The sequence below is a fragment of the Chiloscyllium plagiosum genome, unplaced genomic scaffold, assembly GCF_037043375.1.
Source record: "Chiloscyllium plagiosum isolate Xiang-an unplaced genomic scaffold, Cpla_swu_hap1 HiC_scaffold_43, whole genome shotgun sequence".
NCBI classification, from domain to species: Eukaryota; Metazoa; Chordata; class Chondrichthyes; order Orectolobiformes; family Hemiscylliidae; genus Chiloscyllium; species Chiloscyllium plagiosum.
Window position 1 is genome coordinate 22,239,928 of NW_028270181.1, and position 25,034 is coordinate 22,264,961.

Here is a 25,034-nt window from a genome sequence, read left to right on the forward strand (position 1 = left end):
CATAATCCTGGAACTCCCTGACACCACTCCAGTTATAGTTTCACAAGATGGACTGAGGCAATTCAAGAAAACTGCACACCACGATACGTTCAATGACCATTAGGCATTGCCAACAAATGAAATTTTAAAAAAATATATATTGTGCCACTTGGATGTTCCATTGAGAGAGAAGAAATGAGGAAATGAAAACGTGAAGTCACCATAGAGATTAATGGATACCTGTAAGTCATGTCACGGTGAGTAATGCTTACCCAGAAGTGATTGCAAAGCAATGATCTTCTTGTGCAAACCCGATAAGGTTTTAAATTTATAATTCAAAGTTTGTGAGAAGATTTGTAGCTCGGGTGCTCGTTGCTGTGGTTCTGTTCACCGAGCTGGATGTTTTTGTTGCAAACGTTTCGTCCCCTGTCTAGGTGCATTACTGCTTCTGCTATGAGTCCCGAGATCGGTGAGCCCATGGGTGTTCCGTTGATTTGTTCGTATATCTGGTTGTTGAATGTGAAGTGTGTTGTGAGGCACAAGTCCTTCCACCAAGTGTCAGATACAGATCACCAGTCAACAATCCACAAGCCAGAGACACAGCCAGACAGAACGGGCTCAGGATGATCCAGGTAATGATTACAGACGCGCACAACAGACTTCACAAATACAGACAAGAAATTGCGCGCCAAAAGTCGTTAATTTCAAAAACCACTAATCAGGAATGGACCCAGACCATAGAACAGGCTGTCACCATAGGACAGAACAGGACTACACACCGCAAAAAAACGGCACTAAAAGAAAAAATGGCCAAACTAACACACAACAAAGAGGATACCACAACACACACCTGGGTTAAAAACCTCTCCCACAGACAGCTCACAGACACGGAAAGAACAATACTGGCCAAGGGACTCAACTACAACCACAGGGACGCCAAGACAGCAGACTTCCTAGCAGCACTAGAATGCACACTCAGGAACAATGGACTGACAGAAGAGACACAACAAACAGTGAGACAAAGTATCGTACCCCTGATAACAAGGAAAAGACAAACACATAACCTCAACACTAAGGAGAGGGAAGCACTAAAATCACTAAGAAACGATAAGAACATAATCATACTACCAGCAGACAAAGGCAGAATGACGGTCGTCCTGGACAAAGCAGAGTACATCCAAAAAGCACAACAACTACTTGCAGATACCAACACCTACCAAAAGAGGGAGTTTGACCCCACCCCACAGCTCACCAATAGGATAAACAACACACTGAGGAACTTACAAAAAAACGGACAGATAACCAGGTCTGACCTACAAAGAATGAAACCTGAAAGCAACAACACCCCCAGATTCTATGGACTACCTAAAGTGCACAAACCAGACATCCCACTCAGACCCATAGTATCACTACCAGGGACACCATCACACAAACTGGCTAAAGAACTGCAGCAGAAACTGAAACACCTGATCAGCGGATCCAGACACTCTATACAATCAACACAGGAATTCTTGGACATCATCAGAAATATACACATAGACAAGGAAGAAACCATGGTCTCATTCGACGTAACGGCACTGTTCATCTCTATTGACAAAGCCCTAGCCAGAGAAACAATACCCAACCTGCTGAACAGACATAACAGACAACAGGACGTTGAACCCATCAACAAAGATGGCATACTTAAACTACTGGACTTGTGCCTCACAACACACTTCACATTCAAAAACCAGATATACGAACAAATCAACGGAACACCCATGGGCTCACCAATTTCGGGACTCATAGCAGAAGCAGTAATGCAAAGGTTAGAACAAACAGTCTTACCACAAATTCAACCCAAACTTTGGGTCAGATACGTTGATGACACCTTTGTAATCATTAAAAACACGGAAATAGAGAAAACACACCGGATCATCAACTCCACACTCACAGGAATCCGATTCACGAGAGAGGAAGAAAAGGACAACCAACTCCCATTCCTAGACGTGAGGGTACAGAGAACACCAAACGGAGAATTCACCACTAAGGTACACAGGAAAGCCACACACACAGACCAAGTCCTGAACTATGAAAGCAACCACCCCAATACACACAAACGAAGTTGCATCAAGACACTATTCAAAAGGGCCACAACATACTGCAGCACACCAGAACTGCAAAAAGAGGAAGAGGAACACCTGTACAAGGTATTCGCCAAAAACGGATATCCTCGCAATTTCATCAACAGATGCCTAAGGGAAAGACAACGGGACGAGGACATGCCACAACCCAAAGGACTTGCCACACTACCATACATCAAGAACATCTCTGAAATGACAGCCAGACTACTGCGACCACTAGGACTTATAACAGCACACAAACCAACAGCCACACTCAGACAACAACTCACCAGAACGAAGGACCCGATACCCAGCATGAGCAAAACTAATGTAGTGTACAAAATACCATGCAAGGGCTGCACAAAACACTATATAGGACAAACAGGAAGACAGCTAACGATCCGCATCCAGGAACATCAACTAGCCACGAAACGACACGACCATCTATCCCTAGTAGAGACACACGCAGACAACAAGCAACATGAATTTGACTGGGACAACACTACCATTATAGGGCAAGCGAAACAAAGAACAGCCAGGGAATTCCTAGAAGCATGGCACTCATCCACAAACTCCATCAACAAACACATCGACCTGGACCCAATATACCGGCCACTACAGCGGACAGCTGAAACTGACAACCGGAAGCGGCAGGGACAGGCCACTATAAATGCCGGAGGAAACACCACAGAAGTGCTTCACAGGAGGCTCCCAAGCACTGAGGATGTCACCTAGACAGGGGACGAAACGTTTGCAACAAAAACTTTAAATTTATAAGTAAAAATTTTCAGATCTGACCTTTGAACCTCAATGTCTGTGGTATACCAGGTACCTTACTTTATGGCATCAGCTGTACATTTCCTGGAGATGAGAATCTCACTCTCCTTGATCTTTCACATTGTAAAAGTAAAATCAATATTTCAGGCTTCAGCTTAAAGAGCAAAAACTGGTGTTCAGTAATTAGCATGGAAGAGGATTTATCCAATCAAAACTGAAGTGGGATGTTGCACAGTGACCATATTGTGGGATCTATTTTACTGTCCTATTAATGCCAGCCCTCGGTAAAAAGCAAAATGCAACAATGCTGCTACTCTCTCCACTGCTTCATAAAACCAGGAGGAATGAGCTAGGTGCTGCACTGATACCTAACTTTGGACTAATTATCCACAGCTGACAGTCAGAATCTTTTTCCCAGAGTTGAAATGTCTAATATCAGGGAGCACATATTTAAAGTGAGAGGGGGAAAGTTGAAAGGAGATGTGAGGGGCAAGTTTCTTTCCACACCGAGAGTGGTAGGAGTGTGGAATGCATTGCCAGGGTAGTGGTGGAGCCAGATATGATTTAAAGGACTTTTAGATAAGTGCATGAACGTGCAAGGAATGGAGGGATATGGACCAAGGGCAGGCAGAAGGGATTAGTTTAACTTGGCATCATGTTTGGCATAACATCGTGGGCCAAGGGGCCTGTTCCTGTACTGTACAGTTCTACATTCTAATTCCCTGTAAAAATAGATTGTCCATACATTAGCACTGTGTTGTTCCACTGTCTAAACAAGGTGACAGTGAACTAAAAATTATGCTTGTGTACCTATAAGCCTGTTATCATAGAGGTTCTGTGGCAATCATTTCAACAGATTGACTTAATACTGTCAGATTAACTTTCCAGACACTGCAGTGTGATCCAGACTCCGTTTAAAGTCATGAGTTGTGATTACTTCATAACGTCAGTTTATTGTTAGGTACACAAGTCTGTCAGGATTGGGGTTAGAACGGGGCTAAACTCAAAGTCTACATGCTGACGGGAAATGTGCCATCAGTAGCCTGAATTCTAATTGAAGAATTTCCTTCAGTCCCAAAGTCATCTACAAAGGTCTCACCAATAGAACTGTGCCATTATACTTAATTGGGAAAAATTGAAAAGACACCGTCTGTTTTCTCCAGAATTAACAAGGCTATCGGGTAACCCTATAATGGACTTTCAAAAAGTGAAGAGGTTCATTTCAGTGGATCTAGAGAATCTGTTTCACTTTTGTAGGAAGTCAATAATAGGTGGAACACAAAGTTCAGAGAGTCTTATTGAATGTGGGACTTGCTACCAGTGGTTGAGACAATTTGAAAATTTAAGTAAACATTTAAGAATAAGGAGGGAGAAGGAATTAGAAGATGCAACTGGTAGAATTAGATGAAGACGTGAGTGAGGTAGATGATATGAAGCGTAAATACTGGTATGGGCTATTTGGGCTGAATGACCTGTTTCTGTATTGCACTGTTTAGAGCATAGCGCATAGAACTGTACGGACCATAAGGTATATAATGCAGTCTACAACCCAATAATCATGACCAAAAGTCAAAGACTATGATTGAAGCATTGATCAGGCACAGAATTCAATGGAATTGTTCCCCTCTCTTGCTATCATAAACTCTCAAGGCTCATTTGACTGCACCTTCCAAAGCCATAACCTCAACCACAGAAGGTCAAGGGTTGTAGATGCATGGGAACACCACCACCTACAAGTTCCTCACCGTCCTGACTTGGAACTACATCAGCGTTCCTTCAGTGTCACTGAGTCAAAATCCTGGAGTTCTCTCTGTAACAGCACTCCAGGCATACTTACACTCTGAGGACTGCAGTACTTCAGGGAGATGGCAGACCACTGTGTTTCAAAGAGTAAGTAGGGATGGGCAATAAATGCTGAGCAACTCAGAGACCACTAGATCCCGTGAACAAATGGAACATTATCAGCTAACCATTATTTCCTATTTTCTTGTTTCTAACCTCTTGTATATAGGATCCATACAGCGTGGTAACAGGCCATTCGGCCATTTGAAGTTACAATGACCCTCTGAAGAGTACCGCACCGAGCCTTTCCCATGGCCAATCCATCTAACCTGCACATCTTTGCACTGAAGGAGGAAACTCACACAGACACAGGGAGAGCATGCAAACACCACACAGACAGTTGCCCAAGGGTGGAATTGAACTTAAGTCCCTGATATTGTGAGACAGCAGTGCTAACCACTGAGCCACTCTTGACAATGCTCTTTGATACCTCTTAAAATTAATCAACTCAGAAACATTGAATTGCGAGAAAGGCTATAAATACTTTGCTTGCAAAACTGCAACAGAATTTCAGTCCTTACCGACCAATTATATTTTTATATTATTAATGGAGGGTTGCTTTTTGAATCACAAGCCACTATTATATTTTAAAACTCAATGTTCAGTTACATTTTGAAACTTGATTAAAGTGACATGTTTATTTTTACTGTGGGCAGCACAGTGGCTCAGTGGTTAGCACTGCTGCCTCACAGTGCCAGGGACCCAGGTTCAATTCCAGCCTCGGGTGACTGTCTGTGTGGAGCTTGCATGTTCTCCCTGTGTCTGCGCAGGTTTCCTCCGGGTGCTCTGAATTCCTCCCACAGTCCAAAGATGTGCAGGTTAGGTGAATTGGCCATGCTAAATTGCCCATAATGTCCAGGAATGGTAGGATGTATGAGTTAGTCAAAGGTCAATATAGGGTAGGGGAATGGGTCTCTTTGGGTTACTCTTGGGAGGGTCGGTGTGGACTTGTTATGCCGAATGGCATGTTTCCATACTGTAGGGATTCTATGATAAGATTACCTGAGTGATTGTAACTGCTTTTGATTTCCTGCAGAAAGCCCATGACTATAATAAGAAGCTTCATTGAATGTATAACCAATATAGATTGCTGTTGATCTAATTCTGGATTGCACATGTTGCTGCAGGTTTGAAGTTAACAGGGGGAATAGGCAGTAAATGGCAAGGCATTTATGTTCTGGAGGTTGTGCCGAATTCCCCCGCCAGTTTGGAGGGAAGTCTGCAGCCGAGAGACAAGATCCTTTATATCTGCGATATGTGCACCATGGGTATGACTCTGGATGATGCTGTGCGAGCGTGTGACACAGAGAATGGCATCATAAAAATCAAGGCCCTGAGGTGAGACAGTCTTTTTGCAAAGCTTCATGAATGGCATTGCCTCACTGCTTGCAGCTACCTGGATGTGTGGTGGATCAATATCCGAAAAATGTTGACATTGCCGATAGACATGAGCCTTCTGTTGTAGCTTGTCGCCACTAAAGCTGAATTCAGTTGCAGGACAGTTCATAAGTGGTATGTTGGCTGAGTGGTTAGCACTGCTGCCCTCCCAGCACCAAGTACCAGGTTCGATTCCAGCCTCAGGCGACTGTGAAGAGTTTGCACATTCTTCCCCCCCCGTCTGTGTGGATATCCTCCTACTGTCCAAAGATGTGCAGGTTTGGTGGATTGGCCATGCTAAATTACTCATAGTGCCCAGTGATTATGCAGGCGATGTAGATTAGCCATGGGAAATACAGGGATGGGGTGGGAGGAGTGAGTCAGGGTGGGATGCTCTTTGGAGGGTCTGTGTGAACGTGATGGGCTGAATGGCCTGCTTCCACACTATAGCTATTCTATGATTCTAAGCAGTTCCATTGATAGTCATGGAAGTTGGAAACAAAGTGGATGGGAATATGAGGGAAATAACTTGATGGGCTCCAGGGCTGAAGTGAGACAGTGCTCCTACACCTCTTTATTCCAGGTGTACTGAGGTGAATTGTTGCATGTCAGTGCCATCACAACAACATCATTTTTTGATGAGATGGGGGTATCTGTGCTACGGTTGGCATTTTCTGCCCATCTGATTTGCCCTTTAAAAAAAAAATCAAAAAATGGAATTCCTTCAGTGCAGAAAGAGGCCATTTAGCCTCTTGAGTCTGCACAGACCCTCCAAAGAGCGTTCACCCAACCCTACAGTTTCCGCGACTACCGAGCCAGGAAACTACCGATAATCCAGCATTGCCCCATCCATCTGATGTACACATCTTTAGATTGTGGGAGGATGCCCTACACAGGCACATTCCACACAGACAGTGAACCCGAAGCTAGAATTGAACCTGGGACCCTGACATTGTGAGGTGGCAGTGCTAAACACTGAGCCACTCTTATTCAGGCATTTAAGCATCACATAAGAATCAACCATACTGATCTGGTTTTTGGAACCACATGTAGGCCAGACTGGGTAAGGAGGACAGATTCCCTTCCCCTTAGTGAACCAGGTGGGTTTTATATAACAATCAATGATTTTTCGTGGTCACTACTATTGAGACTAGCTTCCAGTTCAAGATATTTTTATTAATTGGATCTGAGCCCCCTGACCCCAGTGCATTTAGCTGGGCTTCTATGTAACATGTCCAATGACAATACCGTACACCATGATCTCTCCCTTTTTAGTGAGTATCAAGTATGAATTAAAATCATTGTTGTTTTCAGCTCTGTTTGAAAGAGACAAGTACGACCTTTCATGGAATAGTGGCTTTAAATAGAGTGGTGTTTGGCAATGCGTCCACGACATTCGACATTTAAATGAGTATCCATTTTATTATGCTATGTCTATACATATGTCCCAGCTATACAAGCAGATTGTTTTAACATTCTAGTGTTTAAACTGGTTTTATTTTGCTTCCTCAGGGATGGTAAACCAGTGATGACTGAAGCACAAAAGCCTGGTAAGCCACTCTCCAGCCTCAGTAAGTGTAAGCGGTCAGGATTAGTATGTGTGTCACATCAACTGAAATGCTGCGATCATTACTGAGCAGATAGACACAGCTATTTGTGTGACTGCGTGTCACCTGATAAGGCAGCATCTTGCCTTTATGGGGTGTACATTGCAGCATTGATTTTACGACAACTACATGTATCTATATAGCGTTTTTAATATAACGGAATGTCCCAAGGTGTTCCTCAGTATGGTGAGCAAACAGAACTTGACAGAGTTTCCACAAGTTCAGAGGGTGATGGAATGCTCTCCAATTGTCCGGTTGATTGCAGATTCAACAACACTCGAGAATCTTGACAGCATCCTCGCTGATTTATGCTCCATCCACTACTTTCACCCCCTCCACTTCCAACACACATTAGCAGCAGTGCGTGTGTGCAAACTACAAGGTGTACTACAGCAACTCACCCAGGCCCCATCGACAGCTCTTTCCAAACCTGCTGTCACTACCTTCCAGAAGGGAAAGAGCAGTGGATGCACAACACCATCACCTCACCCTATCCCTAATCCAGAATAACACCAGCACCTAACCCTATCCCTAATCCAGAATAACACCAGCACCTAACCCTATCCCTAACCCAGCATAACACCAGCACCTAACCCGATCCCTAACCCAGAATAACACCAGCACCTAACTCTATCCCTAACCCAGCATAACACCAGCACCTAACCCGATCCATAACCCAGAATAACATCAGCATCTATCCCTATCCCTAACCCAGAATAATACCAGCACCGAACCCTATCGCCAACCCAGCATGACACTAGCACCGAACCCTATCGCCAACCTAGCATAACACCAGCACCTAACCCTATCCCTAACCCAGCATGACACCAGCACCTAACCCGATCGCCAACCCAGCATGACACCAGCACCACCAACCCAGCATGACACTAGCACCGAACCCTATCGCCAACCCAGCATGACACTAGCACCTAACCCGATCGCCAAACCAGCATGACGCCAGCACCTAACCCAATCGCCAACCCAGCATGATGCCAGCACCTAACCCGATCACCAACCCAGCATGACACTAGCACCGAATCCTATCGCCAACCTAGCATAACACCAGCACCTAACTCGATCGCCAACCCAGTATGACGCCAGCACCTAACCCGATCGCCAACCCAGCATGACGTTAGCACCGAATCCTATCGGCAACCCAGCATGACACTAGCACCTAACCCTATCGCCAACCCAGCATGACACCAGCACCTAACCCAATCGCCAACCCAGCATGACACCATCACCTAACCCTATCGCCAACCCAGCATGACACCAGCACCTAACCCGATCGCCAACCCAGCATGACACTAGCACCTAACCCTGTTGCAACACAGCCTGACACTAGCACCTAACCCGATTGCCAACCCAGCATGACGTTAGCACCGAATCCTATCGGCAACCCAGCATGACACTAGCACCTAACCCTATCGCCAACCCAGCATGACACCAGCACCTAACCCGATCGCCAACCCAGCATGACACCATCACCTAACCCTATCGCCAACCCAGCATGACACCAGCACCTAACCCGATCGCCAACCCAGCATGACACTAGCACCTAACCCTGTTGCAACACAGCATGACACTAGCACCGAACCCTATCACCAACCCAGCATGACACCAGCATCTAACCCGATCGCCAACCCAGCATGACACCAGCACCTAACCCGATCGCCAACCCAGCATGACACCAGCACCTAACCCGATCGCCAACCCAGCATGACACCAGCATCTAACCCGATCGCCAACCCAGCATGACACCAGCACCTAACCCGATGTCCAACCCAGCATGATTCTAGAACCTAACCCGATCGCCAACCCAGCATGACATAGCACCTAACCCAATCGCCAACCCAGCATGACACCAGCACCTAACCCAATTGCCAACCCAGCATGACACCAGCACCTAACCCTATCCCAACCCAGCATGACAGCAGCACCTAACCGATCGCCAACCCAGCATGGCACCAGCACCTAACTTTATCCCTAACCCAGCAAGGCACCCACCATCCTGATTTGGAAATATATCATTGTTCCTTCAGTGTGGTGGGATCAATATCCAGAATTTACTGTCCTGTGATAGTCCTTGCACCCCACTGACTGCAGCAGTTCATGAAGGCAACTCATTGCCACCTCCTGAAGGACAGTCAAGGATGGGCAATAAATGCTGGCCCAGCCAACGATGTCCACATCCCGTGAATGAAGGAGAAATATTAGCACAGTTGGTTAAAGGTAAATGGTTATGTTGGAGCCAAGAATTATTTTAGCTTTCAGAAAGGCAGAATTCTGAAAGATTTGTCATCTGTCGCTATGAAAGAAAGGGAAGTCAATGTAGAAGCAGGAAATGGAGTTTATAGATAAGCAGTAGAGTAACCTCATCACTGACCTTCTGTTTTGTGAATAGGGGAGTGAGCTGGTTTTCAGGCTGGCCTTTGTTTGGACTGCTGAGCAAAGTAACGAGCCTGGCCAGAGGTTTCAACAAACACTTAACACTGGTTATAATCTCCGCCAAGGTTTAGAAATAGATCATAGAATCCCTACAGCGTGGAAACAGGTCCTTTAGCCCAACAAGTCCACACCAACCCTCCGAAGAGCATCCCACCCAGACGCATTCCCCTACCCTCTATTTATCCCTGATTAATGCACCTAACCTACACATTCCTGAACACTATTGGCAATTTAGCATGGCAAACCCACCTCACCTGCATATCGTTGGACACTGGGAGGAAACCAGAACACCTGGAGGAAATCCACACAGACACAGGGAGAATGTGCAAACTCCATACAGACAGTGGCCCGAGGCTGGAATCGAACCCAGGTCCCTGGCGTTGTGAGGCAGCAATGCTAACCAACGAGCCACCCTGATATTTGGAAAGACAGCACAATGTAACGTGCTTTTCCCAATGACATCAGAAATCAAGTGTAGGTGTCACAGAGATCTATTTTCTGCTGACATGGAACAAGCCTGGATCCCATTAGGACTCTTTCACAGCACATGGCCATACAGGACACACTTTCAGGCAATGACATGGACATTTTCCAATAGCAACACTCTTTAATTCAGCACTTAACTGTGTGACCCAGTGCAGGTTGAGCACATATAACTGCCGACATAATTTACAGCATCTCAGGACTTCTTCTGCTTGTGTGACAATATCGCACATAATGCAAGAGGTTTAAGAATCACAGATGATCATGTTAATTATAGTGTTACAAATATTGTTGAATTAAGTATGTGGAGCACTTATAAAGTTAGACTGCAAGGACTCTGGGTAAGTAGGTAGGTAGCAAATATATGTCACACGTATCATACAGATTATCAAGGCAAGTGTTAGTGTCAATACATTTTACTTCAACTGGGGTCAGTTAGCTCAGTTGGCTGAATGGCTGGTTTGTGATGCCAACAGTGTGGCAGCTCCTGTGCCAGCTGAGTACCATGATGGTCCAACCTTCTTAACCTCACCCGTTGCCTGAAACTGTGTGTGCGCAGATCGATCTCAGGTGATATTTCATGATAGTGCACCCTCTCCTATCTCAGTAGGGGCACACATTCTAAAGTCAAGTCCGGGGATTTCTGTGCTTCATCAAGATTGCTCCCACAGGGTCTGTGTTCATGCATTTGCAAGCATTCTAGATCCTTAGTAATTCAGTGACATTCAAAATACATAGGTATTCATGCATACATAATACAACCAGCTTGAGAAGTGATCAACACAAGGAAATAAGCTTAAAAATGCCTTGTGGACTGCTCATCCTATTTAGTTACTTATTACTCCTCTGCAACTGACATTGCTCGGCTGAGATTTACCCCTTTAAGTTGAAGCATTCTGCCCCACATTTACTTTCATTTATATGTGTCATGTGAGTTCAAGGGAATAATGACATCCTGAAAGATCAAATTAACTTGATTATTGGCATAACTCCTAATCAGAAGATTGGTATTAAGAGGCTGTTGAGCTTTTGGTAGATGGAACTGTTCGAGGATTCAAAGTGAATTTTTGTTTTGAGAGCCAACAATTGACTCCTGCAAAAACATTGCAGGACTTTCACAGTGAAAAAGGATGAAAGGGAGACAGTATGCTAATACATGGAAACCTTAAGTGGAGCAGTTCTGATTTCCTTTTCTTTAAAATTTCGTGGGAGGTTCATCACATTGGCAAGGAAAAAGATCATGTTTTACTCACAATAGCTATTTTCCCTCCAGAATGCGGTGGTGAGCTGCCTGTAGTCCCGGTGAATTGAGTACAGGAGTTGGGAGGCCATGTTGCGGCTGCAGAGGACATTAGTTCGACCACTTAGAGTCATAAAGTCATAGAGATGTACAGCATAAAAGATGACCCTTCGGTCCAACCCGTCCATGCTGACCAGATATCCCAATCCAATCTAGTCCCACCTGCCAGCACCCGGCCCATATCCCTCCAAACCCTTCCTATTCATATACTCATCCAAATGCCTCTTAAATGTTGCAATTGTACTCCACCACATCCTCTGGCAGCTCATTCCATACACATGCCACCTTCAGTATGAAAAGGTTGCCCCTTAGGTCTCTTTTATATCTTTCCCCTCTCACCCTAAACCTATGCCCGTCTAGTTCTGGACTCCCTGACCCCAGGGAAAAGACTTTGTCTATTTATCCTATCCATGCCCCTCATGATTTTATAAACCTCTATAAGGTTACCCCTCAGCCTCCAGGGAAAACAACCTCAGTCTGTTCAGCCTCTCCCTATAGGTCAAATCCTCCAACCCTGGCAACATCCTTGTAAATCTTTTCTGAACCCTTTCAAGTTTCACAACATCTTTCCGATAGGAAGGAGACCAGAATTGCACACAATATTCCTACAGTAGCCTAACCAATGTCCTGTACAGCCGCAACATGACCTCCCAACTCCTGTACTCCATCCTCTGACCAATAAAAGAAAGCATACCAAACACCTTCTTTACTATTCTATCTACCTGTGACTCCACTTTCAAGGAGCTACAAACCTGCACTCCAAGGTCTCTTTGTTCAGCAACACTCCCGAGGACCTTACCATTAAGTGTATAAGTCCTGCTAAGATTTGCCTTCCCAAAATGCAGTACCTCGCATTTATCAGAATTAAACTCCATCTCCCACTTCTCAGTCCATTGGCCCATCTGGTCCAGATCCCGTTGTAATCTGAGGTAACCTTCTTCACGGTCCACTACACCTCCAATTTTGGTGTCATCTGCAAACTTACTAACTGTACCTCTTATGCTCGCATCCAAATCATTTATGTAAATGACAAAAAGTAGAGGACCCAGCACTAATCCTTGTGAGACTCCACTGGTCACAGGCCTCCAGTCTGAAAAACAGTCCTCCACCACCGCCCTCTGTCTTCTACCTTTGAGCCAGTTCTGTATCCAAATGTCTAGTTCTCCCTGTATTCCGTGAGATCTAACCTTGCTAACCAGTCTCTCATGGGGAAACTTGTCGAAAACCTTATTGAAGTCCAAATAAATCACATCTACTGCTCTGCCCTCATTAATCCTCTTTGTTACTTCTTCAAAAAACACAATCAAGTTTGTGAGACATGATTTCCCACAAACAAAGCCATGTTGACTATCCCTAATCAGTCCTTGCCTTTCCAAATACATGTACATCCTGTCCCTCAGGATTCCCTGACTTGTCCTTACCACCCTTCTTAAACAGTGGCACCACGTTAGCCGACCTCCAGTCTTCTGGCACCTCACCTGTGACGATCAATGATACAAATATCTCAGCAAGAGGCCAGCAATCACTTCTCTAGCTTCCCACAGAGTTCTCGGGTACACCTGATCAGGTCCTGGGGACTTATCCACCTTTAACAGTTTCAAGACATCCAGCACTTCCTCCTCTGTAATATGGACATTTTGCAAGGTGTCACCATCTATTTCCCTACAGTCTATATCTTCCATATCCTTTTCCACAGTAAATATGGATGCAAAATATTCATTTAGTATCTCCACTGTTTTCTATGGCTCCACACAAAGGCTGCCTTGCTGATCTTTGAGGGGCCCTATTCTCTCCCTAGTTACCCTTTTATCCTTAATGTATTTGTAAAAACCCTTTGGATTCTTCTTAATTCTATTTGCCAAAGCTATCTCATGTCCCCGTTTTGCCCTCCTGATTTCCCTCTTAAGTAAACTCCTACTGCCTTTATACTCTTCTAAGGATTCACTCGATCTGTCATGTCTATACCTTTCATACGCTTCCTTCTTTTTCTCAACCAAACCCTCAATTTCTTTAGTCATCCAGCATTCCCCATACCTACCAGCCTTTCCTTTCACCCTGACAGGGATATACTTTCTCTAGATTCTTGTTCTCTCATTACTGAAGGCTTCCCATTTTCCAGCCGTCCCTTTGCCTGCGAACATCTGCCCCCAATCAGCTTGCGAAAGTTCTTGCCTAATACCATCAAAATTAGCCTTTCTCCAATTTAGAACTTCAACTTTTAGATCTGATCTATCCTTTTCCATCACTATTTTATATCTCATAGAATTATGGTCGTTGGCCCCAAAGTGCTCCCCCACTAACACCTCAGTCACCTGCCCTGCCTTATTTCCCAAGAGTAGGTCAAGTTTTGCACCTTCTCTGGTAGGTACATCCACATGCTGAATCAGAAAATTGTCTTGTACACACTTAACAAATTCCTCTCCATCTAAACCCTTAACACTATGGCAGTCCCAGGCAATATTTAGAAAGTTAAAATCCCCTACCATAACCATTATTATGGCCAATTATTCTTGCAGATAGCTGAGATCTGCTTTCAAGTTTGTTTCTCAATTTCCCTCTGACTGTTAGGGGGTCTGTAATACAATCCCAAAAAGTTGATAATCCCTTTCTTATTTCTCAGTTCCACCCAAATAACTTCCCTGGATGTATTTCTGGGAATATCCTCCATCAGCACAGCTGTAATACTATCCCTAATCAAAAATACCACTCCCCTCCCTCTCTTGCCTCCCTTTCTATCCTTCCTGTAGCATTTGTATCCTGGAACATTAAGCTGCTAGTCCTGCCCATCCCTGAGCCATGTTTCTGTAATTGCTATGATATCCCAGTCCCATGTTCCTAACCATGCCCTGAGTTCATCTGCCTTCCCCGTTAAGCCCCTTGCATTGAAATAAATGCAGTTTAATTTATTAGTCCTACCTTGTCCCTGCCAGCCCTGAATGTTTGACTCTCTTCTGTTCCCAACTGTACCAGTCTCAGATTGATTTCTTTCCTCACTATCTCCCTGGATCCTACCTCCCCCCCCCCACCCCACCTTACTAGTTTAAATCTTCCCAAGCAGTTCTAGCAAATTTCCCTGCCAGTATATTAGTCCCCTTCCAGTTTAGGTGCAATCTGTCCTTCTTGTACAGGTCACTTCTACCCCAAAAGAGATTCCAATGATCCAAAAATGTGAATCCTTCTCCCATACACCAGCTCATCAGCCATGCATTCATCTGCTCTATCCACCTATTCCTGCCCTCACTAGCTTGTAGTGCCGGGAGTAATCCAGATATTACTATCCTTGAGGACCTCCTTTTTAAATTCCTTCCTAACTCTCTGTCGTCACCCTTCAGAATCTCAACCTTTTCCCTTCCAATGTCATTGGTTCCAATGTGGACAATGACCTCTTGCTGGCCCCTCTCCCCCTTGAGAACATTCTGCACCCTCTCTGAGACATCCTTGATCCTAGCACCAGGGAAGCAACACACCATTCTGCTTTTTCTCTGCTGGCCACAGAAACGTCTGTCTGTACCTCAGACTAGAGTATCCCCTAAAACATTTGATCTTTTGGAACCTGACGTACCCCTTGTTGCATTTGAGCCAGTCTCAATACCAGAAACTTGGCTGTTCATGCTATGTTCCCCTGAGAATCCATCACCCCTTAAATTTTCCAAAACAGCATACTTGTTTGAAATGGGTATAGCCACAGAACACACCTGCACTAGGTGCCTACCTCTCTTACCCTTCCTGGAGTTAACCCAACCATGTGACTGTATCTGAGACTTCCCCCCCTTCCTATAAGTGCCATCCATCACATACTGTTGCTGTTGCAAATTCCTCATTGCTTCTGTCTCTCCAACTGATCTATTCGATCTGATAAGATTCGCAACCAACAGCATTTATTACAGATATAATCCGCAGTAACCCTTAAACTCTCTTTAAACTCCCACATCTGACAAGAAGCACATATCACTCTTCTAAAGGCCATTTTTGCTCCTTCACAATCTACTGACCCAGAAAATACACCATCTTATTCCTCTACAAAACACTGCCCCAAGTTAAATTAATAGTTACGGCTTATATTTTAAGTTTAATCAAGTGACATATCTCAAAAAATATATAATCAATAAAGAACCCACTCTACTCACTACTGCAGACTTTTTGTAGGCCACTTAAAACAATTAACATATCTGATTCTGTGAACTTCGCCCAAACAGTTCCTCCAAGATCAGTTGTGAATTTCACTGTTTGTTAATTTTCCCAGACTCACTCCGATGTCCAGCGATACATGAATTCAAACAGCAAAGGCAGTACTGTGTAGGTTCACTCTGGTGTCAGTTTCATTCTCTGTCTCTCTCCTGGACTGTCCTCACCATGTGCTTCCTTTGTCTGCTCTTCTCCCTTTTAAAACTGCTGTTGTTTTGACTTTTTTTTTCCAAAGTTCCAAAACACTGCAACAGCATATAAAACAGTAATTGCTGCTCCTGGAATTCGAGGAAATCACCTCCAGCACCTAAAATACCTCAAAAAAAGGAGTAGCTGCTACAGCCAGAAATTTTTCCCGTCCTCCATCTTGGATTACCCAGAATCCAGTCTGGAACACTGTGTTCAATTCTGGGCTCCCTGCTATAAGAAAGGGTTCAGAAAAGATTTACAAGGGTGTTGCCAGAGTTGGAGGGTTTGAGTTGTAGGGAGAGGTTGAATAGGCTGGGGCTGATTTCTTTGCAGCATCAGAGGCTGAGGGGTGACTTTATAGAGGTTTATAAAATCCTGACGGGTATGGATTGGGTAAATAGCCAAGTTCTTTTCCCCAGGGTAGTGGAGTCAAACTAGATGGCATATGTTTAAGGTGAGAGAGGAAGATTTAAAAGACCCCTAAGGGGCAACTTTTTCAGGCAAAGAGTGGCGCGTGTATGGAATGAGCTGCTGGAGGAAGTGGTGGAGGTTGGTACAATTACAACATTTAAAAGGCTGGGTACCTGAATAGGAATGGTTTGGAGGGATATGGCTCAAATGCTGGCAAATGGGATGAGATTAATTTAGGATATCTGATGGCATGGATGAGTTGGACGGAAGGGTCTGTTTCCATGCTATACAGCTCGATAACTCTATGTGGTGTATGTACACCCACAGCTCTATAAGGGAGTGTCTTCCAGGACTTTGACCCTATGGCATTGAAGGAATAGTGGAATGAGATTGAAGGGGTGATAGACCTGGGGTTAACACAGGAACAACAGCCAGTAACAAAAGGGACACCGATTCAGGAATTCACAGGTAAAATAAAAGCAGAAACATCTTCACGTCTTTGAGGGAGGTGATGACTTAATGGTATTTATTGTTAATCCAGAGACCTGGATCATGTTCCAATTTGAATCCCCCCCCCGGCAGATCATGGAATTTGAATTTAAATTTTTAAAAAATTGGAATTAAGAGTTTAATGAATCCATTGCCAATTGTTGGAGAAAAACCCATCTGGTTTACTAATGTCCTTTTGGGAAGGAAACGGTCATCTTCGCCTGGGCTGGCCTACATGTGACTCCAGGCCCACAGCATGACTCTTAACTGCCCTCTGGGAAATTAGGAATGGGCAATAAATGCTGCCTAGCCAGTGATACCGTCATCCTGTGAATGAATAATGGGAACAAAAAGCACAAGTCTTGTTAATTATGCAATGACCTACAGGATTTATTCAGCTGCACTGCAGTTTCATGAGTGGAAAGAGCATGAAGGGTGAAAAGGAAAAAAAGGAAAAGTAGATAGACCGATGCATTTGGAGCAGAGGGAAAAGAAGGCATGATCTGAAATATAGGAGTGGTATTAGGGAAGACTTGCAAGGCACTAATGGGAGACTGATGCATTGAAAGAGGGAGTTCAAGTTGTGATGTTAGAGGTGTAAATGCAGCCATACAATGGTAGAGCAAAGAACGAGGCCATTTGACCCATCATGACCATGCTGCCTCTTTGAAAGAGCAATTCAATCAGCCTTACTCTTCTGCACTTCCCTCAAAGTCCTCCCAAGCATTCATCCAATTCCCTTTTGAAAGTTACTGTTGAATTTGCTTCCCCACTCTTTCAGCCTGCGGAGTTAGACTATCATCACCAGCCATAAAGAGTGAAATTTCCTCATTCCTCCTCTAATTCTAACACAACTGGACAGGGTGGATATAGGGATGATGTTCCCGATGGGGGTGTGTGTCCAGAACCAGTCTGGGGATTCAGGGAGGGCCATTTTGGATGGGGATGAGGAGATATTTCTTTACCCAGTTATTTTAAATCCATGTCCTCTGGTTACTGAATCTCTTTCCAGCTTTTCCCTTCTTATTCAACCAAAACCCTTTGTGGATTTGAACACCTCTGTTAAATCATCACTTAACCTTCTCTTGTTCTATAGAGAACAATCCCAGCTTCTCCACTCTCTCTGTGCATTCAATGTCCTTTTTGCCTGATACCATTCAACCGGATCTGCTCTGCACCTTCTCCAAGGCTCTTTCCTAAACTGCATAAGATGAAATAAAGCACTACAGATGATGCTTAAACAGCAATTTAGAAAAGATGAGAATGCTTGATAAGGTAACTGCACAGAGGCCGTTACCCCATCACTGGGTCACCCTATATTTACATGTGTGTAGTACTTGATACTGGTCTGGCTCCCTCAGAGCCAGCTCTCAGAGTGAGCAGAACCTCTGGCACTCCTGTTTATATCTGTCTGTCAGGGCTCCCTGATTGGACCAAATTGACAGATGCAATCGGGGAACTCATATTATATGAGGTCCACCTCATTACAATCGCTAGCTCATAGAAACATAGAAAATTGGAGCACGAGGAGGCCATTCGGCCCTTTGAGCCTGCTCTGCTATTCATCATGATTATGGCTGATCGTCCAACTCAATAGCCTGATCCTGCTTTCTCTCCATAACCTTTGATCCCATTCGCCCTAAGTGCTATATCTAGCTGCCTCTTGAATACATTCAATGTTTTGTCATCAACTATTTCCTGTGGCAATGAATTCCACAGGCTCGCTACTCTTTGGGTGAAGAAATGTCTCCTCCTCTCCATGCTAAATGGCCCACCCCGAATCCTCAGACTGGTTCTGGACACATCCACCATCGGGAACGTCTCCCTGTATCTACCCTGTCTAGTCCTGTTAGAATTTTATAAGTCTCTATGAGATACCCCCCTCATTTGTCTGTTCTTCAGCGAAAACAATCCTGACCTGGTCAATCTCCCCTCTTACGTCAGTCCCGCCATCCCTGGAAACCTTCCCTCGAGAGCAAGAGCATCCTTCCTCAGCAAAGGCGACCAAAACTGCCCACTGTATTCTAGTTATGGCCCCACCAAGGCCCTGTATAACTGCAACAACACATCCCCACTCCTGTACTCGAAACCTCTCACAATGAAGGCAATATCTTGCAATTCAACTTATTACCAAATAGAAAACAATCTGTTGTAGATATGATTCATTTTGGTTCAATTCAATTCAGTTCTGGAGCAAGTATAATTGTAATATACTGTTAGGGGGAGAAATCAGCAGGTTTTCATCTGGGGGTTAGACCTCAGACTAATCAGCTGAACTCACTGATGAAGGTTGTTTAAGTGAGTTTCACTGGTTCAAATCTGTCCCAGGAGGAGGCTGTCATCTCATGTGGAGTGAAGTAAATGAGATAGAGCTGTCTGAACTCTGGCAGTGATAATGGAGGTGTAATTTAAGCTTCACTCACTGAAGACAGTCTCATTGCGTGGGCGCATACTGGAGATAGCTCCATGCTATTTCTCTCAGTGCCAGGCACCTTTTTGGTTTTGCTTTAGATATAAGAAAGAAATTATGTCAGAGATCAATTGACTTGCTCCTGGCCGTGACATTAATCAATCAAATTATTTCTGAGGAGAGCCTGGAAGAACTTATTGCTTTTCTCACTGGCGTTTGAATGTGTTAGGTCAGCTATTCATTCCATAATTTCAGAATTGTCATCAACCTGTAATGTAGCTTAACCTCTTGTCATGTTAGTTCACCTTCATATTTTAATGCTGATTTGAATATAAAGGAGTTGGTGCCAGTTGTTAACAGATCAGTGTATTCCCTCAAGAACCTACAAACACCAGCTCATGCTGGTCATGTTGGCTGCCATTGACCTGGAGGTCGCCAAATTGCTTTTTATTTTAGTACAGGTCATTCTGTAAGAAAGTGAGTTTCATCAACGCGAATTTACTGTAACATGATTGACGAATTGGGGATGCTGTTTCCATAGCGCAAACTTTTAAAACATTTATAACGTGCACAAAACGCAACCATTGCATTCTAGAAGTACTGATCGTACACATACCTACCAAAAATTTAGAAATGGCTGTAAATAAAAAGAAATGTATGAGATAGGAGCAGACTATTCAGTCCCTCGAGTTTGCTCCACCATTCAATATTCTGATTATTGCTCATTTCTGCCTACTGTACGTTTCACCCCGTGTCTAACCAAGAATCAACCTACCCCTGCCTTAAAAATATCTACAGACTCAGCTTCCGTTGCCTTTTGAGGAAGAGAGTTCCAAAGACCGATGACCCTCCTGGAGAAAAGCTTTCCTCTCATTAGATGGGCGACCATTTATTGTTGATACAGTGACTTTGAGTTCTTGGCTCCCCCAAGGCAGGAACTGTCCATTCCACTCTGTCAAGGACCCTCAGGATCAAAAGAAGAATGAGCAGGGACTGAGACTAATACAGGCTTGATGGATGAAATGACCTCCTTCTATGTTGTAAGCTTCTACAGAAATACACATCGATGAAAACATCCTGCATTCCAGAAGAACACCTCTCACTGAGAAACACTTTCAATTTAAAAACGTCAATTCTGACGTTGGCATGGAAATCCTTGAGTTAGGCCTCTTGTGCTGCTAGGCTGCTCTGCTGACATTGCCAAGGCACAGATCTGGAACAGCTACATGAGAATGAGTTTCATGTGAGGTGGAGGAAGGAGGTGATTTTAGACAAGTTCAAGGAATGTTGTGGCATTAGCCGCTATAAAGGAAAACATGGAACCTAGTTGGATGTTGCATTTTTGCCTTGGCACCTAAGTTACCAAGGTGTGGGAGCTTCTGAACTATCTTCAGACCAGTTGGAAGTTTCAGCTCATTTTTACCTGAAGTGATCTTTCGTTGTGGAGTGGTTGCAATAAACACAGAACACCTTCTTAGTTTGACCAGCATGACCATTAGGAGGGAGACGTGGCCTTCTGGAAGGAGTAATTAAAATAATTTACACTTGTTATAGTAAGGAGATTTTAACAAAAGTACTGTTTGACTTGACTTCCAATATGAAAGGCACAGAATTGCACAAGCAACTAAATTACAAAATACAAACCTTTACTGATTGTGAAACCTAGTATTAGGTATCACACACAACAAAAATTTCTGGTAAGGTTCAGCAGGTCTGGCAGCATCTGTGGAGAGAAATCAGAGTTAATCTTTCAAGTTCGGTGACCCTTCCTCTGAACTTCTGAGGGCAGTTCTAAAGAAGGGTCACCGAACCAGCAGCATTAACTCTGACTTCTCTCCACAAACACTGCCAGACCTGCTGAGCTTTTCCAGCAATCTCTGTTTCTGTTTCTGATGTCCAGCATTCGCAGTTCTTTCCGTTTTTATTATGTTTCACACAACTGTGTAATGTACCAGAGCTACATTTGTAAGAGATAATAGCCCATCCTTACTTGGATACAGCAATATTGTCTGGTTGTGAATCACACAGTCGACTCATTTTTGTTTTGAAAGGATTTCCTCTCTATTTCTTGCCCAGTCCTGCGGCTAAACAGTGGTAACCCAAACCCCAGAATCTCAGGAAAATTGAAAGCCTCCTCTGTGATGGGGGGAGGGAGCGAATTAGGGGGAATCAACACTGATTATTCAAAAAACAACAGGTCAGGTTGTTGGAGAATTTATAATCAAAATTGCTGATGTAAATGAGCACAGCTACATCTGTCACTGGGGATAACCTTATAAATATTCAGTATCAACTTTAGGTAATTTGTGAGTATCAATGATGGAGTAGTTACTTATGCATCAAATGGCTTTAGATCCAAGCGTTATAAAAGGAGTGCGGTTTAGTTTTAATCCCAAATAGGTTTTTGTGGCAAACCTCATGAGGATTCTTTGGTTCTAAATTCAGACGCATGTAAACCACTGGAGTGACAATCTGTGAAAGTAGCACATCTCTTCACCCCTCTCTTTCTTTCTGAAATTAGGACAGGCTCTGACAACTGTCAGTGCATTGAGTGTAGGAGTTGGGATGTCATGTTGTTGCTGTACAGGACCTTGGTTAGGCCACTTTTGGAATACTGCATTCAATTCTGGTCTCCCTGCTTTAGGAAAGATGCTGCTCAACTTAAAAGGGTTCAGGAAAGATTTACGAGCATGTTGCCAGGGTTGGAGGGTTTGAGTTAATGGAATAGGCTAGGGTTTTTTTCCCTGGAGCATTAGAGGCTGAGGGGTGACCTTATAGAGATTTATAAAATAATGAGGGGCATGGATAGGATAAATAGACAATGTCTATTTCCCAGGATAGGGGAATTCCAAAACTAGAGGGCATGGGTTTAAGGTGAGAGATAAAGGTATAAAAGGGACCTAAGGGGCAAACTTTTCACTTAGAGGGTAGTGTGTGTTTGGAATGAGCTGCATGAGTGTCACAAAGCTTGTCCATTTTTTTCTAAAAGCTGTTCCTTGGCTCAAAGATACTCTGACCTTGATTTTTTTTCAAAGGGGTAATAAACCGGGCTGGGCTCCGATCAGTCTGGTTTGGTACAGAGATGTAAAGGATGTTGAGAGGCCTTTTGTTTATATGTAAACAGATAAGACTTCAGACCAAAGTGGTCATGGTTTAGAAGTGACCTGTATAACGAAAGGGGAGTGGTCTGCTCTCTAGCCAGCTGAGCTGAGCTGAGCTGAGCAGTTTTAGATCAGCCTTGAGCTGGTAAGAAGTTCAATAGGGAGCTGGGTGGAAACTCTCCCTCTCTCTTTCTGCCCTTTAACTTCAACCTGTAAGCATGTGTTCCATTTATACTGGATTTATAAAGGAAGTTTGCTTATTGGGACAGTTGTGTATATTCGGAACAGCATGATTAAGTCTAGCTGGATAGGCTGAGTTCTGTAGGGGTTCTTTATTCTGTTCTTTGGGTTTCATTGTGCAATTTTGTGATTAATTTTTGTCTGTTTTAAAATCTAGTAGTCAACCTCGCTAATTTACTCGGGGTTATTTTCACTGTACACTTACCAAAATAAATTGCTAAGTTATGGTCTGAGCTGCCTGCTTGAGTGGTCTGGCTTAGTCCATAATACAGAGGAAGTGGTGGTACAATTATAACATTTAAGAGGCATCTGGATGGTGCAAGAATAGGAAGGGTTTGGAGGGATATGGACTAAATGCTGGCAAATGGGACTAGATTAATTTAGGATATCTGGTCGGCATGGACGAGTTAGACTAAAGTGTCCGTTTCCATGCTGTACATCTCTAAGACTCTATCTGTTACTTTCTACATCCTTGATCCTGTTTTGCCTCTATCCTTTCTTTCATGACTGTTCTGTCTTATCTTTTATTATCTTAATTTTCAGGAGGTGTGAGCAGAAAGAAAGCTAAGAAATGTTTAGCGCTAAAAGGCAAGTGTGAGTATTCTGATTGAGAGATTGCTGTGTTTCTGTTTCCCTATCTCTATCATTTAACGATGCTGCCTAAAACCAAAGCACCTCTGAGCACATCGCACTTTGCAATAACTTTTGACATCTATGCATTTGTTCTTGGAAACAAATAGACCACTTATTATGTAACCCACAACAAAATGGGTAGATAAACAACAAATTTCCCCTTGTTGCTGGATGGATGGCTTTGGGTATGGACACTGGTGAAATTCTGCTCAAACAAATGTTCTCTGGCCTTTCAAATCCATCGTAGTCAGAAAACAGGACCTACATTTCACAATGCATCACAGCCGTTACCACTGGTAATGACTCAAACACCCATATTGATGTGTCTGGAGTGAGGTGAGATCAGCTCACAGTCTGAAACAGATCTGCAAGCCCAGATCTAGTAATGGTAGGAACAGCAAGGAGTTGGCACATGTTGTGTAACGGTATGAGGCCCATTCTGATCAATATCCTTTGTACTGTCCACTAGAATGGTAACATACAGAGTTAGTGAGAGAAGAACTCAGAATCTTGAAGGAGTAAGACCTACAATCTCATTGTCTTTGAAACCATGTCTATCATATTAATGTAATTCATGATTAGTTGCTATGTCACAGGAAATTGTTTGTGATAAGAGCCTCTTTTGGTTCCATTTCTAAGTGGTTTTCTGCTATTTAACCAAACCAAAGGTGTTCTGTAAATCTTTATCAGGAAAGAGGATGGTGACTATAAATCTGTTAGGTAGCCCATACCAATATGATGATCACTATAGCACACTTGTCATTTTGCATGAGTATTTATTGCAAGAATATATGCCATGGATAGAACAGGATAAACCAGCTAATCTGTTTGATCTTTCATCAGCGTGTCACACCTCAAACCTTGTCTTTTGTAAGGACAGTGACAGAAAGCTCAATTGGTGAGGGTCTGAAGGAAGATTTTAGGTTAGGCCCTGTCACAATATCCTTCCTGGAGCGATCTACATAAACATAGTGAACACTTGAAGAGGTTGTGTTAAATGCAGCTGAAAAGTAATATCTTCAACCATTATCAGTGCTCCTAGTGGAATCACCCAACAAAATAATTTAGAATTATTGAATCCCTGAAGTGTAGGGGCACACCATTTTAGCCCACACTAACCCTCCGAAGAACATCCTACGCCACTACCATATACCCCTGCATTTCCCATGGTAACCCACCTTGCCTGAACAATTTAATTTGGTCAATTCACCCAATCTGCGCAACTTTGGACTGTGGAAGGAAACCAGAGCACCTAAAGGAAACCCACCTACACACACAGGGAGAGTGTGCAAACGCTATGCAGAGGGTGGAATTAAACCTGCGCTATGAGGCAGCAGTGCTAACCACTGAGCCACCCTAATTACTTAGGAGAGTAAAAGTGGTTGAAAAGTTGATGCTATGAACCTGATGCTTGCTTAATTAAAAGCAGGGAGTTACAAAATCTGAGTCAAAAGCTTTCAG

At 43.7% G+C, this 25,034-nt stretch overlaps 1 protein-coding gene across 12 annotated transcripts in view; it reads left to right on the plus strand.

Moving 5' to 3' along the window:
* ptpn20 (protein tyrosine phosphatase non-receptor type 20) overlaps positions 1–25,034 on the plus strand; it is a 440,815-nt gene that overhangs the window by 321,604 nt on the left and 94,177 nt on the right. For 5 of the 12 annotated variants that reach the window (XM_087982468.1, XM_087982474.1, XM_087982476.1 and 2 more), the window contains 3 exons: positions 5,828–6,038; positions 7,590–7,648; positions 23,484–23,534. In XM_087982468.1, the coding sequence (XP_087838594.1) occupies positions 5,828–6,038; positions 7,590–7,648; positions 23,484–23,534 (321 nt within the window). The remainder of the gene's footprint in view (positions 1–5,827; positions 6,039–7,589; positions 7,649–23,483; positions 23,535–25,034) is intronic. The other 7 variants (XM_087982471.1, XM_087982475.1, XM_087982473.1 and 4 more) reach the window with 5 other exon arrangements.